General features: G+C 42.8%; 1 protein-coding gene across 2 annotated transcripts in view; it reads left to right on the top strand.

The window, feature by feature from the left end:
• BBS4 (Bardet-Biedl syndrome 4) overlaps positions 1-10,618 on the top strand; it is a 41,528-nt gene extending 30,910 nt beyond the window's left edge. Inside the window, exons 9-16 of one of the 2 annotated variants that reach the window (XM_033107069.1) lie at positions 1,900-1,954; positions 2,882-2,950; positions 3,909-4,061; positions 4,158-4,329; positions 5,866-5,935; positions 6,525-6,666; positions 7,208-7,409; positions 7,915-10,617. In XM_033107069.1, the coding sequence (XP_032962960.1) occupies positions 1,900-1,954; positions 2,882-2,950; positions 3,909-4,061; positions 4,158-4,329; positions 5,866-5,935; positions 6,525-6,666; positions 7,208-7,409; positions 7,915-8,024 (973 nt within the window). In that variant the 3' untranslated portion in view covers positions 8,025-10,617. Of the gene's footprint in view, positions 1-1,899; positions 1,955-2,881; positions 2,951-3,908; positions 4,062-4,157; positions 4,330-5,865; positions 5,936-6,524; positions 6,667-7,207; positions 7,410-7,914 lie in introns of both variants that reach the window. The other variant, XM_033107068.1, reaches the window with a different exon arrangement.
• Positions 10,619-16,462: the final 5,844 nt, after the last annotated feature.

Consider the following 16,462-nt stretch of genomic DNA (forward strand, 5'->3'; position numbering starts at 1 on the left):
TGTTTCTTTCTTACCTACTGGTATGGCTGGTCTCACCTAGCTGGGCAGCGCTGCTTTGCAGGGCCCATCAGGGACCCAGGTTCCATTGCTTAGGTTGTCCTCACCTGCAGGGGTGAAGCTGACAGACTGTAGCATCTATGTTCCACGCTGTGGTGGGGGGAATGGTACAGGAAAGCACATGCTGAGTCAGCAGCTCCTGGTATTTTACATGGCACAGAAGCTACACACATCGTTCCTGCTCCCGTTCCATGGTTCGAAATTAGCAACATGGCCACAGCTAGCTGCAAGGGAAGCGGGTACACATGTGCTCAGGAGGAAGCTCTTACTTGCATGAGACCAATATCTTGTTTTTCTGAAACATCATTGGGGAAGCCAAACCCTATTGATGGAGCTAAATGGCTTTCCCAGGATGGTGTTCCATGTTTCCTCCCTAGGGACACATGCTAGCTTGCCTTTTCTGTGTAGGGTCTTGTCTTGTTTTAAGTGGAGTAGCTGTAGCAAAATGTTTTAGTGTCTCGTTTGTTTGGTCACTTAACAGAATGCCTGGTGACAGGTAATTAGACTATAAACGAAACTTAAATTGCCTTTGTCTTCTACCATGGCAATGTAGTAACTTTTCTGGTTATATCAGTCACAACCCAGCTTTCTGAATTTTCTTTAGTTGCATTTTGAGTCTAAAAACATAAAAGTCTCTTGGTTTGTTAAGCTACAAGAGAGACTTTTGTTGTCGAGAGTCTAAGTTTATGTGGACAAGTAGGATAGGTTAAGTTTCTCTGGGGCCAGTGGAAGCTTGATCCCTGGTCCCTGCCTTCTAGGAGATGAGCTCCCATAAATATGAAGGGTGACATTATTCCAGTGGCTGGTCAAGGATTTAAGTCACACAAATTCCCAAGGGAGAAAAGGGGACAGCTGAGTGTTTGGAGCCTCATGACAAATGTAGAGACCCACAGCTTGGAGATAGCAGTTGTTTTGGTGCGGGGATGGGTGCTGCCAGAATCGTGGAAGTTACTTGGTTTGGGGGAGGGAGGTGATCAAAATGGACATTATTATGACAGCAAGTGAAGGGCAAACACTCTGTTGAACTGAGCAAGCTGTGTTTGGCCAGCTGAGGCTCCTGGCCAGGGCGTTGGCCCCTCTGGTTCTGGTCTCCCCATAGGAACGCGTGCCCTACCTCATTCCTTAGAAGCAGGAGACGTCGTTCCTCACTTTTGGCATTTTTGCTGTTGAAACTGCCTGATGAGCCTGTAGTCAGATCATCTTAGCTCGGTGTTGTTTTGGTTCTGTAACGAAGAAATATCAGCGAGGGGTTGGGAAAGCAGATAGTCTTTTTCTTAAGCCAGTTCTTATTCCCCAAGCCAATGGCTGATTCTTTCCTGGAGCTAGTATGCATCTTCCTTCTATTGTTTAGTTGGGCTGTTTAGTGTGGATTTTTGTTTAATGTGGAAGTATTCAGGCCCCTGGGATCCAAGATTACACAGAAAAAAGTATGCCGGCTGCCATTGTGAGTATAGTGAGAACAGAAAAAAAAGAAATACCCCACAAAAGTGAACTGGCTAAAGCTGTGTACTCTAGACTGATTTGGTTTATAAAGCGTTGTTCTTCATTCTATCAGTGTAATCAAGACAGTCACACAAAATATTCCATAGGTTCTTTCTCAGGCACTAAGAAAAGGTCCAGAAAAGGGGTCTCAATTCTAAGAGCCATTTCTTTCTTGCTGGGCAGTCATCCATGTAGCCGGGGTTGAGATGACCTACTCTTGGAGGCAGGCAATCCCCAGATCACCTGCGGGGGTTCCCGTGGGGAGTGGGCAGTGGTAGCCTGTCAGGTGCTGCACACCTGTGTCCCTCAGACACACCTGGCTTCCCTCTGAGCAGCTCTGTGTTGGTCTCTGTATCGTAGGTTCTCACCAGAAAATACAGAACTTCTTACAACCTTAGGATTACTCTACTTACAGGTAAGGAGAACTCTACTCATTCATGCACTGATGTCAGAAATGCTTTGGGGTTCGTGTGTATTGTGGTCTCGCTGCATTTTGATTTTACTTTAACTCCTGTCACTAAAGGTCCTGTAAAGCACCTGAACCTCTCGCTGCATTGTCTGTTCCTCTCTGTTACAGGAATTCACTTACTTTTCTGCATTCAAATCAAAAGCAGATCTACTTGAGTTTAGTGCAGTTATGATTCTTAAAGGAAAGAGCATCTATGAGAAGTAACTGGTCAGGGCGGCTGGCATTGTGCTGTGGGGGAGAGACTCTGACACAAGTTAGCACTGCTAGGCTGTGGGCTAAGGCCGCTTCTGCTGTCCCTTCTCCCCAGCCAGGTCCTATAGGAAAGAGAAGGTGACGCATTGTGTAGAGTAAGAAGCCTCCCTCCACACTCCTGAGCGTGACTGGCATTCTTTTAGCGCCATCATTTCTCCATATCAGCCTGAGGACTGGCCCGGGGAGGGGCCCCTACCACCCAGTCCCCCCTCAGCTCCCCAGTTTCCTTGCTCAGCTGCTCCTGCCTCCAGCTGTGCCTCTTTGGTAGCCTTGCTGTGTGTTTCCTTTTTCTCTAAAAGGAATCAGGAGCTTAACCCTGGTCCTGCTTGGCTTTGGCCTGGGAGGTTGGTCCACCCCGGGGGGGCAGATGAGGCTGACGAGCCCATTTCCTGCCACGAGACAGTGTGGGGCCCGCAGTGTGGCAGAGATGGTTCCTGCAGATAGATACTTTGATCTCATCAGGGGACAAAATCAGCAAAATGGGGGGACTTCTGGTTTTCTTTTTCTATCAGTAGCTCTTTTTTTGTCAGGAGAACTCAGAAAAGTCAGGGTGTGGTTGGCCAGACTCCTTAACTGCCATGTGCCCGCTGATCCAGTTCTCTGGTTTGCTTCTTCTCCAAGCTCGGCATTTACCAGAAGGCATTTGAACACCTTGGAAACGCACTGACTTATGATCCTACCAACTACCAGGTACTGCAGGCTGCCCAGCCCCAAGCCTTCGCACACGTGGTCCTGGTGCCCCTCGAGGTGACCTGGCCCTGTAAAGAAAGTACCTTTCCTTAGAGAAATTATATGTAAGCATGGCTTTTGTTATTTGAAAATATTGTAAAGTGTTGGTGCTCTGCTTCTTATTTGCCAAAAGAGCATATTTGTTTACAACATGCCTGTAACTTATGCAGAAAGCGAAACTGTCGTGCTGGTAAAGTTTTATGTGTTACTTAGGAAAATAGCAAAGCCTCCACAGCTACTGTCAAAAGTCATTCTGGTGGAATGGCTTCTAGATTCCTAATGCATTTGCAGTTACAACTCTTGTCCAGATATGACGTAGGCGTGAGAAGGGCATCAAGTAGATGATGAGTGTTATTGGGGGAGATGCTGCAGGACAGGCTGAGAAGGACACAGACTCAGGCTGGTGTGGGAGTCCCATGAGCCTGGCTCCGTCAGTCCCCTCCCCCCCGCCACCTCCTGCCCCCCTTTGTTAGAGACATGGTGGGGCGGGAGTGGTATAGCCTAAAGCTGACTCAACTCGGTCCTGCAGCAGGAGGAGCTGCCACTTCAGTGGCAAAGAGAGCAGCATTTGAGTTGTCTGGAGCACTTGGAGTATCAAGTAGGGGCCGCAGGGGACAGATCAAAGGCGGTTTATATTCAAGGGCTCTGATGCTTAGAAATCCTGATTTCCCTGGCCAGACGTAGGAGACGAATGATCTGGGTAAAGTCAGCCACATCTTACCTTTCTCTGTGCTCTGAGAGCCGCAGTGTGGGCTGCAGAGCTTTGTCACAGTAGCTTGACTGTATTACATACGGGCGTGTCCCCGAAAGCAGTTGTTCAGTCCTGTCTACGCTGTTGTCCACCCCCAGCAAGGCTCCTTACTGCCCCGTCCATTGGGTGATGACTCAGTGACCAGTTCTCCACGTCTTCTGCTTCCAGGCCCTCCTGGCAGCTGGCAGCATGATGCAGGCCCATGGAGACTTCGACGTTGCCCTCACCAAGTACAGAGTTGTGGCTTGTGCCGTTCCAGAAAGCCCTCCACTCTGGAATAACATTGGAATGTGTTTCTTTGGCAAGAAGAAATACGTAGCAGTGGGTGTCTGCTGGCCTCCCTGTGTGTGGGCACGCGTGCAGGTATGGGGTCCGCCCTGCGTGCCCAACTTCACTGAGTACCCCCCTCTCCTGCAGGCCATCAGCTGCCTCAAACGAGCCAACTACCTGGCACCCTTCGATTGGAAGATTCTCTATAATTTGGGCCTTGTGCACTTGACCATGCAGCAGTATGCATCAGCTTTCCATTTTCTCAGTGCAGCCATCAACTTCCGGCCAAAGATGGGGGAGCTGTACATGCTCTTGGCTGGTAAGAGGCATTTACATGGAGAACCCCCACAGTCTGCAGTGAGGGAAAGTGAGTCAGTGTCACTGGAGGCCAGTAGTTACATGTCCCTTCTGTGGAATCTGGATTACTGTCCTAGACCTTGAAAAAAAACGTGAAAGAAAAAATAAGATGACAGAGCACTTGGTTGCTTCTAACTTGGGAGAATTTTGCTCAGAGACCAACAGATTAAGTGAAGATCATCCCTAGTCCACTTGTTACCAAATGTTTCCCCTGGATGACATTTATTTATATACTGAGTCCAGCGAAGTTCCAGGCGTCACTGAGTGTTAGAGCTGGGGCTTCAGGAAGGGTGCTGCCTCCACTTACTAGAGAAACTCAGAGGCTTGGTGAGAGGATTACATGATTAAATAACCAATGAGTATTAACTGTTGGTTCTGTTGTCATTGTATATTGGTCTGTTATATTAATGCTATCGTTACTGTAATGTAACAGTAATGACTAAGTATTCTTTCTGAGGGATAGTTCTCCATATACTAAACTTACTAAATGTTAAGCCCAAAAGCAGTTTCCATGTTCTCATTGACACTGGTCTTCAGGTGCTTTTTTTTGGTCGTTATTGTAAGGTTCATATTTATAAGAGAAGGGCTGAAAAAGCAAATCAAGTGCTGGTTATTTGGGGGTTGCCCGAATACAGAGTAGCCTGGTTCTAACGGGGATGGAATGTCAGCCAGTGGCCACACTGGAAGGCGCACGCAGTGTCACAAAGTAGGGAGGCCCCCGTCCTTCAGAGCTTCCAAAGGACAAGCTGCAGCTCAGTAGCAGAGTGGCCGCGGAGTCCCCGAACCAAGGCTTGCAGCCATGAAACTGCACGCTGTGCCCAGCCGTTAGCAGGCACGAGTGTCACAGGGTGCGGTGGGAGGTGTCAGGACAGGTGGTTTGGGGTCAGATTACGGAGGGCCATGAGTAGGCAGACCTCCAGCGGCCGTCTTTTCCTAGCTGCGTTCCTAGGTCTCCTCGTAAGTGTCTGGAAGAACTGAATGCGCGTTGGTGGGGACACGGAGTGGGCAGAGCTTCCAGAGCAGCTCTCTTACTGTTATTTTATAGATCAGTCTTCCAGAAAATACTGATTTAAAGGGTGAGAGTGTTCTTAAAGATCATGCGTCTTGGTGGAGGACCCGCAAGGATTCTTAAGCAGTATAGTGAGTGACACGGTCAGGTTTGTGTGTGTCAGCGAGCAACCTGGCAGCATTGTAGCAAGTGGGGGAGGCAGATGGGGACCCCAGCGTAGCCTGAAACGACTTGGGCCTGAACAAGGGCAGTGGCAACAAGAAACTGCAGAAAATGGGATTCACAGAACTTGGCAACTGACTGTGGAGAGGGGACTGTTGAAGACGACATCAGGTACCTGGGCTGAGCGGCTGGGTAGGTAGGTGGTGGTGCCAGGAGCTGAGAGGGCAAAGGAGTTCAGTTTGGGTGCTGAATGAACTGTGGTCTTGAAACACCCCTTTCGCTTTCTAAGCTGGGCTTTCCAGCCGCAGTGCTCCCTCTTTGTTGCAGTGGCTCTGACCAACCTGGACGATACAGAGAACGCCAAGAGAGCCTACGCAGAAGCAGCCCGCCTGGACCGGTAAGCCGCTCCCTGGGGAGGGCCCTGGGGCGGGCTGGCCTCTCCCAGCCGCCAGGTGGCGCCACAGCAGCGGTGCGGCCTGACCCGCCCAGGGGCTCGCTGTCCGCGGCCGTGGCGCACAGCGGCTGTGTGTGTCAGGATGTATGTAGTACGAAGCATGCGGTGCTCCACAGGGACCCACACTGGCAATTTCTGATGTTTCCGGCGCAAGTTTAGCAGTCAGGAGGCCAGAGTCACAGCCGGCAGTGGGCTCGGGCGGCTGCTAGCCATGGCCAGCGGGGCTGTCAGATGGGATTCCGAGCTCCTTTAATCTAAGATAAACTTGCCTGTGGGGATTGATTCCCTGGCCTGGGCCCTCCCCGGTGGTCTCTGCTGAGGGCTGCGACGGCACGCTGGCTCCCAAACCCTGCTTTGCGGGTGGGGCAGTTAATTCTTGAGGCTTCTGCACAGGTCCACACACGTGTGTTCCCATCTTGCTGCAGCATGGAGACATCTCTACTTAATCAGTTTTGTTTTTGTGTAATGAGGATCTCTACATGAGCATTTGTGGCAAAGCCGAGGCTGCAAAGCACCTGTCTGTCTGCCGCAGGGGTAACCCGTTAATCAACCTGAACTACGCAGTGCTGCTGTACAACCAGGGCGAGAAGAGGGGTGCCCTGGCCCAGTACCAGGAGGTGGAGAGGAAGGTCGGCCTGCTCAAAGACAGGAGCGCTCTGGAGTTTGACTCGGAGGTACGTCTTCTGTTAGCTCCCAGGAGTCAGAAGCAAGCTGTCAGGAGACTTTTTGGATGAAGCCTAAATCATCCAAATATGACATAGGCTCATGCCTGTTTGGGCTTTGCTGTTCCTGGCAGCATGAATTACTCAACTAGTAACAGCCTGAGAAAAAAACTTCCCTAGAAGAAACTACTGTACTAAGGAAAGGCAGGCCTACTGAGTTATCTCTTACTGATAACAGTACATCTGAGCTGAGGTCTGTCTCTGTAGCTTCCTCCCACTTCTGCAGCAAACGTGGAGGTTGGCCCAGTAACTCCCTGAACTTGACTTACTGGGTTTGAGGTCCTGTATGAACCCCCTCACACCCACTAAGAGCGATATGTGTTCTCTGCTGTGAGAATGATTTCCTTGCAGTTAAGTATTCCCTCCCTCAGGGGTTAGTTCCAGAAGACGCTATCTCAGCTGACTCCCCTACTGGCAGGCCTAGGAGGAGGCAGGTGGGCTTGTCTTTGTTGGTCAGACCTTGATTCTTCTCTTCTTCCCATGTGGGCACAAGATGGTGGAGACAGCTCAGAAGCTGGGAGCTGCTCTCCAGGTTGGGGAGGCACTGGTCTGGACTAAACCAGTGAAAGATCCCACATCAAAGCACCGGACCACTTCAAGCAGCAAAGCCGCCAGTTCTCAGCAGCCTCTGGGCTCTAATCAAGCTCTAGGACAGGCAATGTCTTCAGCAGCTGCATGCAGGACGCTCCTGTCAGGTAGGAGGCTACACACAGTGTCGTGAAGACTGAGTGGTTGCAGCCACGTGTGCCACTCTGGATGAAGCCTACACTTTTCAGACTCAGAACACATCTAGAACATGTTCAGAGGGGTGGCCAAATTGGCACCTGCTTCTTTAAGACAAGATGTGTATTAGGTAACAGCTACTGGCAGGCTTAGTTGGATGGTTAGTACACTGGGTCTTTGTAATATTCAAGTTTAGGAACCTACTACAGTACCTTGTTATGCAGTTTACTGTAGTTTTCACTGCCTTATCATAAGCTGGCGTGGTGCAGGTGATTAAAGAGTTTTCAGTGAGTCACTGAAGGCAGATTTGACAGTTGCTTTATTTCTTCAGTTATGGTCTAGCTTCATAGTTGCAAAGATACACCACAGCCCCACTCGTCCCAGAAAATAGAGGATTTCTTGAAATTTAACAGTGAAAGTAATGATTTCTTCTGGAACTGTGGAACCGAGAACTAAAACTGTTTGTTTTGTTACCAGGTGTGGGAGGAACTTCCCAGCTCACAAAGCCACCATCTTTCCCTCTGGAGCCAGAACCTACTGTGGAAGCAAGTCCAACGGAAGCCCCAGCACAAATAAGAGAAAAATAGTAGGATGACCCCAGAGTAGGGGTTTCTTTGGCGAGCATGTAGCAGATTAGGACAGGTGACATGACAGGCAGGGTGGAGGCCAGCAGGTTCCCTGGGCGCCAGAGCCAGGTCCATGCCTGTGGAGCCCATCACCCAGGAAACGGGAGACAGCCAGGTCCTATCAGCACTGAGAGCTAGGCTCACAGCCCTCCGTACGTAGCTCCAGGGCACATGATGCTGTTTGCTCTTGAAAGGGTTTTTTCTCCTGGCTGACTGACCTTCCTTTGTGGAGGAAAGTCAGAGACAGACCTCTGCTCGGCAGCCTCGTCCTGACGAAGCCTTGGCGTAGCTGAGGTGATGCTTAGGCTATGGGGCAGATCAGCCCCCAAGGCAGGCGCAAATCTTGGATTAATAATTCAGCTCTGTGTAAGTTTAAAAGGAAAACAATGATGAAAAAAGCTCTATAGTGAAGCCAAATCTGTTGCGCAGCCTGCTGCGTGTGCCGAAGGGTCCAGGACAAGTCCGCGTCTTGTTGTTGAGAGGTCAGGGGCAGGCAGAATGCGGAGCCAGGGCTGCTGGCTGGTGTCTGCACCAGGGGTTAAAAGAAAAGGCAGAGCTTCTTCACCAAGGAATTTTTATGTAAGACAATCAAGGACCACTGAGGAAATGCTATCCACACATTTTCTATATGTTCTTTTCAGAATAAGATTATGTATCATAATCCCTCTGGGGAAAGTTGTTCTTCAGGTATAAAAATGAGAGATCACAATAAAAACTTTTAAAAATAACCTATGATCACAGTCTTCCCTTACCTATTTCTAAGCCGAGTTTGAAACTGGAGAAGGAAGCTCAATGCCAAGGTCCTACTTGGTGCCAGCACAGCCTGTGCTGCAGCCCTGTTGGATGGTAGGCCAGCAGTTTGCTTCATGGCCAGTCCCCACTTTGCACTTAAAGTGCCGTTTAATCACCGTAATTTGAAGGCAGAGGACTGACCTGCTGCCAAACCAAAGTATGTTCGGGGTTCTTTATATTATGACTGGCTCTGTTTTGACACTGAAGCAGCAGTTAACTGAGCAGAAAACTCTTCAGGTCTCGTATCTCAGACATAAACAGTGAGGTAACAAGCCTCACTTGTTCGTGCAGCTGGAATGTGGCAGAACTGGGTAACCAAGAAATGAGAAAGGCCACTGCTATGTCATTGTGGTCCAGTGTGCCTGTGACTGAAAAGATCTGAGTGAGAAATAGCGAAGATGTAAGCTCAGACAGACGGAGAGATGGACAGCGATGGGCGAGAGTTAGGAGGTAACACCTACAGAAACCAGGGGCTGCTGGGAAGTAGCAGGTAAGAACAGACTGCAGGGTGGACACCCACTGCTGGGCAGTTACACAGATCGGAGAGGAACATGGGGGGGCTAGGGTCGAGTGTTGCGGAGTCTAGGTTTAGACATGTTTATATTTGAGACATCCAAATGACAGCCATTAGACATGTGTACAGCTAGATTTCAGGTGTGAAATCTGGCTTGAAGATACGGATTCAGGAGTAATTTGGATGATAGCTGAATCCACAGATTTGAAAGTCATCCAAAGAAAGCTAAGACTAAGATGATGGGACCAAAAATGGAAAACCAATACTGAAAGGGAGAAATGCCCACAAAGGAGACAGGAGAAGCAGGTGATGTAAGAGAAAAGCCAGGAGAGTGGTGTCGGACAAGGGGAAGAAAGAATAGCAGGAAGGGAACATAAGGCACCTTGCATTTCAGGCACAGCAACCTAGAAACACATGCTTTTCACATTAACTTGATCTTAGTTTTTCTTAAAAAATAAATGCCGGGTTGTTCCCTGTCCTGTCTTTGGGGCCTGTGGATTTGCAGTTTCTCATTCACTCTGGTGAGAAAGGAGCTATTCTGATTTCTAGTATGTAGTTGCTCATGTCATTGCAATTTTTAACAAAATTAGGAAAATGAGGCGAAGTACATAATCACAGATCAAAATGTGGTTTTAGATGGCTTAGAGGCAGGAAAGTGGAAGTCTGGACTAGCAAAGAGAAAGTAGTCCATAAGAGAGAATAAGAGAGAAAAGTGCTCTCCTATTGAATATATTAGTATAAACTGCATTCCAAAGACAGTGAAACTTTGGAGTGTATGATTACCACAATCACTGTGGCCTTAGGAGAATCATTATTGTCTGGTAATGTCAGAATAGCTCACGTTGGGCCAGTCCTCTCATAGATAACAAATATAAACAGGCGAGTGACTATAAAACACTATCTTGGTTTAATTAAAAAAATTATTACATTATACCGTGAGATTTGACATGTATAAATGTAATTATAGGACAAGGGGGTATGTGAAACTTTATGGTTGAAATGTTTTTATATTTTACATCATGTGGTACAAAACTAATCCTAAATAGTTTGTGAAGAGTTAAGGATGCATGTTATTATAGTCCCTACAGACACCATTGAAAAGATGCAAAGAATATAGCTAAAATGACAATAAGGAAATTAAAATGAAATTCTAAAAAATACTAATTAGCTCCCTCCTCTCCTAAAAAAGGGCAGGAAAGGAAGAACAGAGGGGGAAAACAAGATGGAACAAAGAAAAAATAAACAGCACATGTTAAATGTAAATACAATCATATCAATAATTACATTAAAATGTACTTAGACTAAAAATGTAATTGGACTAAACATTCTAATTAAAAAGCAGAGAAAGGATAAAAAATTAAAGCCCAGTTACCTGTCATTGAAAATAAAAGAATGGAACAAGATATACGGTATTTTCTCATGTATAATGTGCACCCACGTTTTTGGCCCAAGCTTTCAGGGAAAAAAAAAAAATCTTTCAATTTTTTTATTCAAATTTTTATTTGTTTACATTTGGGTACTTTTTTTTTGGTATTACAAAGGAATTTTACCATTTATTTTTTAACATGGTACAAGGAATTTTATGTAACAAATAATTATAAAACACTACAATAATTATAAAACATGAAAAAACAAGAACAGATACAAGGTATAAGAAATTTTATGTCCTGGTAACAAATTTATGATATTTACGCATCACTGAAGGCCAAGAACTCTTCGTTGTTGCAAGTTCGTTGTAAGTTCAACAAAACCGATTATCGTTTTCCAGGGTATTATTTTGCATATGGGAATCATTATTGATTTACAGAGTTACACTTTTAACTGATAAGCATAAATAAAAGAATTAAAAACATTTATATAGATATGGAATTAGTACTTCCCATGTATAATGTGTATCCTTATTTTTCCCTCACAAATTTGGGCAAAAAAGTGTGCATTATACATGGCAAAATACGGTGCCATGCAAACTACAGACATAAGAAGTCTGGAGTGCTATAGTAATGTCTAGAGTGCTGTATTAATATCAGACAAAGTAAACTTCAAAACAAGGAATATTACCAGAAACAGTAATTTTCCTGACACTGAATTCAAAGAAATGATCATAAGGATGCTCACCAAACTTGAAAGTGCAATAGAAGTGCTTAGGGAGAACTTCAACAAAGAGTCAGAAGGTATAATAAAGAACCAAGCAGAGCTGAAGAATACAATAACTGAAATGAAAAACACTAGAAGGAATCAACAACAGATTAGCTAATACGGAAGAATGGATCAGCAACCTGGAAGATAGACTAGTGGAAATCGATCAGAAGAGCAAAAAGACAAAAAATGAGGATAAGGACCTCTGGGACATCAAGTGCACAAACATTCACATTATAGGGATCCCAGAAGGTGAAGAGAAAAAGGAACAAACTTTATTCAAAAGAAATAATAACTGAAAACTTTACTAACCTGGGAAAGGAAAGAGACATCCAAGTCCAGGAAGCATAGAAGAGTTCCAAACAAGATGAATTCAAGAGATGTACACTAAGATATATTGTAATTAAAAGGGCAAAAGTTATAAAGAGATAATTTTGAATGTAGCAAGAGGAAAACAACTAGTTACATACAAAGGAAACCCCATAAGACTATCAGTTGGTGATTTCTTAGCAGAAACTTTATAGGCCAGAAGAGAGTGGCAGGACATCTTTAAAGTGCTGAAAGAAAGGAACCTACAACCCAGATAATTTACCTGGCAAGGTTATCATTCAGAATTGAAGGAGAGAGAGTTTCCCAGACAAGCAAAGACTAAAGGAGTTCATCACCATTAAGCCTGCTTTACAAGAAATATTAAAGGGTCTTCTTTAAGCAGAAAAGGAAAGGCCATAACCAGAGATAAGAAAACATGAAAAGGAAACATGGTGAAGCCAAATATTTAATACAGCAAATAAGACATTTAAAAAGCTACTAACAAGGTCAAAAGACAAAAGTACTAAACAACACAAACCACAATATGTACTTAGAAGACGTAGAAAACAAAAAGATCTAAAATAGGACATCAAAAACAAAGTGTGGAGGAGGAATAAAAATGTAGTCCTTTTAGAATATATTCAAACTTAAATGCCTATCATCTTAAAATAGACTGCTATAGATATAGAATGATATACATAAACCTCGTAGTACCACAAACCAAAAGCCTACAAAAGATACACAAAGAATAATGAGAAAGGTACCCAAACAAAACACTAAAGGAAATCGGCAAACCACAAGGGAAGAACTCAAAAGAAGAAAAGAACAGAACTACAAAAACCACCAAAATGTTAACAAAATGGCAATAAATACACACTTACCAATAATTATTTTAAATTTAAGAGGATTAAATGCTCTAATAAAAAGACAGGAGTAAAAAACATGACCCATCTATATACTGTTTACAAGAGACTCACTTCAAATTGAAATACAAACAGACTGAAAGGGGATAAAAAAGATAGTAAGACATATTAGGCCATAAAACATGCCTCAATAAATTCATGAAGATCGAAATCATACCAAGCATCTTTTCCAACCACAATGGCATGAAACCAGAAATCAACTACAGGAAGAAAACTGGAAAAAAACAAATATGTGGCGATTAAACAACATTCTACTAAACAACCAATAGATGAGAGAATATCAAACAAGAAATTAAAAACTACCTTGAGACAAATGAAAATGAAAATACAACTTTTCAAAATTTATGGGTGCACAAACGCAGTTCTAAGAGGCAAGATCATCGGCTATACAGGCCTACTCAATAAACGAGAAATCCCAAATAATCTAGTTTTATGCCTAAAGGAACTAGAAAATGAACAAAAAACAAAACCCAAAGTAAAGAGAAGGAAGGAAATAATAATAAAGATCAGAGAGGAAATAAACGAAAGAGATTAAAAAAACAACAGAAAACTTCAATGAAACTATGAGCTGGTTCCTTGAAAAGATAAACAAAATTGACAAACCTTTAGCTAAACTCATGAAGAAAAAAAGAGGACCCAAATAAATAAAATCACAAATGAAAGACAAGTTACAAGTGACACCATGGAAGTACAAAGAAGCATTAAAGACCACTACAAACAATTATATGCCAACAAATCGATAATCTAGAAGAAATTGATAAATTTTCAGAAGCATATAACCTTCCGAGGCTGAACCAGGAAAAAACAGAAAGTCTAAAGAGACCAATTAGTAGCAATGAAATTGAAGCAGTAATAAAAAAACTCCCAACAAATAAAAATCCAGGACCAGAAGTCTTCACAGGTGAATTCTACCGAACATTTAAAGAATTAATACCTATCCTTAAACTATTTCAAAAAACATCAATGAGGAAGGAATGATTCCAAACTCACTCTACGAAGCCAGCATTACCCTAATACCAAAACCAGAAAGACATTACAAAAAAAAGAAAATTACAAGCCAGTATCCTTGATGAACATAAATGCAAAAATTCTCAACAAAATATTAGCAAACCAGATTCAACAATAATTAAAAGGATTGTTAAAATCCTGTCATTTATCTCAGGGATGCGAGGATGATGGTTCAACATCCACAAATCAATCAACGTGATACATCATATTAACAAAATGAAGGCTAAAAAATCATATGAACATCTCTCAACCAATGCAGAAAAAAAATGACAAAATTCAACATCTATTTATGATTAAAAAAAATACCTCTCAACAAAATGGGTATAGAAAGACCATGCCTCAACACATTAAAGGTCATATATGACAAACCCACAGCTAATTATCATACCCAGTGGTGAAAAGTTGAGGCTTTTCCTCTAAAATAGGATACAACAAGAATGCCCACTATTACCACTTCTACTCAACATTGTATTGGAAGTCCTAGCCACAGCAATCAGACAAGAAAAAGAAACAAAAGGGATCCAAATCAGAAAGAAGTAAAACTCTCATTGTTTGCAGATGACATAATACTATATATTAAAAAAAAATCCCAAAGACTCCACCAAAAAACTATTAGAATAAATGAATTCAGTCAAGTTGCAGGATACAAAATCTGTATGTCTATACACCAATAACAAATGATCAGGAGAAATTAAGAAAATAATCCCATTTGCATAAAAAAATTGCATAAAAAAAATACCTAGGAATAAATTTAACCAAGGAGGTGAAGATCTGTATGCTGAACACTATAAGACATTAAAGAAACTGAAGAGGATGCAAATAAATGGAAGGATATGTTGTGCTCATGGATTGTAAGGATTAATATTGTTAAAATGTCCTCAGTACCTAAAGCAATACACAGATTCAATGGAATTCCTATTATAATATCGATGACCTTCTTCTCAGAACTAGAAGAACTAAGACTAAAATTTATACGGAACCACAAAAGACCTCAAATGGCCAAAGAAACCCAGAGAAAGAAGAAAGTGGGAGGTATTATATCACACTCCCTGATTTCAAACTACACTGCAAAGCTACAATAAAACAGTACAGTACTGACATAAACACAGATATATAGATCAATTGAATAGAATATTGAGAACCCAGAAATAGATCTCTGTTTTATACGGTCACTCTAAAATAGAGAAGGCAAGGATATTCACTGGGGTAAAGACAGTCTCTTTAACATGTGGTGCTGGGAAAATTGGACAGATACATGTAAAAAAAAATGAAACTGGATCACTTTCTTACACCACATACAAGAATAAACTCAAATGTATTAAGACTTAAATGTAAGACTGAAATCACAAAACTAGAAGAAAACATAGGCAGTAAACTCTTTGACATCAATCTTAATATCTTTTTGGGTATGTCTCCTTGGACAAGGGTAACAAAAGAAAAAAATAAATGGGACTACATCAAACTTAAAAGTTTTTGCACAGTAAAGGAAACCATCAACAAAACAAAAAGCCAACTTACTGAATGAGAGAAGATATTTGCAAATGATACACCCAAAAAGAGGTTAATGTAAAAAAAAAATACAAGGAACTCATACAACATCAACACCAGAAAAGCACAAAATGCAATTAAAAAATGAGTAGAAGACCTAAATAGGCATTTCTCCAAAGAGGACATACAGATGGCCAATAGACATATGAAAAAATGCTCAACGTCACTAATCATCAGAGAAATGCAAATTAAAACCACAATGAAATACCACCTCATTTCTGCCAGAATGGCTATCAATAAATGAACAAATGAGTGTTGGTGTGGATGTAGAGAAAAGGGAACCTTTGTCCACTGTTGGTAGGACTGTAAATTAGTGCAGCCACTATGGAATCAGTATGGAGGTTCCTCAAAAAATTAAATAGAGCTTCCATACATCCTAGCAATTCCACTTCTGAGTATTTATCTGTAGAAAACAAACACTAACTCAAAAAGGTATATGCAGCCCTATGCTCAGTGCAGCATTATTTACAATAGCAAAGATACGGAAGCAATGTAGGTGTCTCATCGATAAGAGGAATGGATAAAGATGTGGTTTGTATATACATATGTATATACACACACATACATACACTCACACACAATGGAATATTACTCAGCAATAAAAAAGAATGAAGTCTTGCCATGAGTGATGGCATGGATGGACCTAGAGGGTATTATGCTAAGTGAAATAAGTCAGAAAGACCAACACTATATGATATCAGTTATATGTGTAATCTGAAAAAACCAACAAAAAACAAATGGATAAACAAAATAGAAAGACCCATAAATACAGGGAAGAAGCTCATGGTTGCCAAAGGGGAGGGAATTGGGGATGGGTGAAATTAAAAAATAAATAAAGCAGAAGAGGGAGACATAGTAGAGCATCATACACGGGAGTCATGGAGCTATTAGAGACAGCATTACACATAGTAAAAAAAATGAGTTTCTTATCAGAGACAATACAAGCATTTGTATGATTCAAGTTGAAACCATCTTTTTAATTTATTTTGATCTTATTCTTTGATTTTAAAATGATGAAATGTAGACCTGTCTGCCTGAACAAAGGTAAAATGAAGACGGATGGGGGAGCTAATGAAATAGAGTCCTATGAATTGTTTTACTCGTATGGTAGGCTGTAATAGGGACAGTTGAGCAAATATCCCCAGGGAAATGGGCCATGTTCATTCACT

This window comes from Rhinolophus ferrumequinum, chromosome 6 (genome assembly GCF_004115265.2).
Source record: "Rhinolophus ferrumequinum isolate MPI-CBG mRhiFer1 chromosome 6, mRhiFer1_v1.p, whole genome shotgun sequence".
Classification (NCBI taxonomy): domain Eukaryota; kingdom Metazoa; phylum Chordata; class Mammalia; order Chiroptera; family Rhinolophidae; genus Rhinolophus; species Rhinolophus ferrumequinum.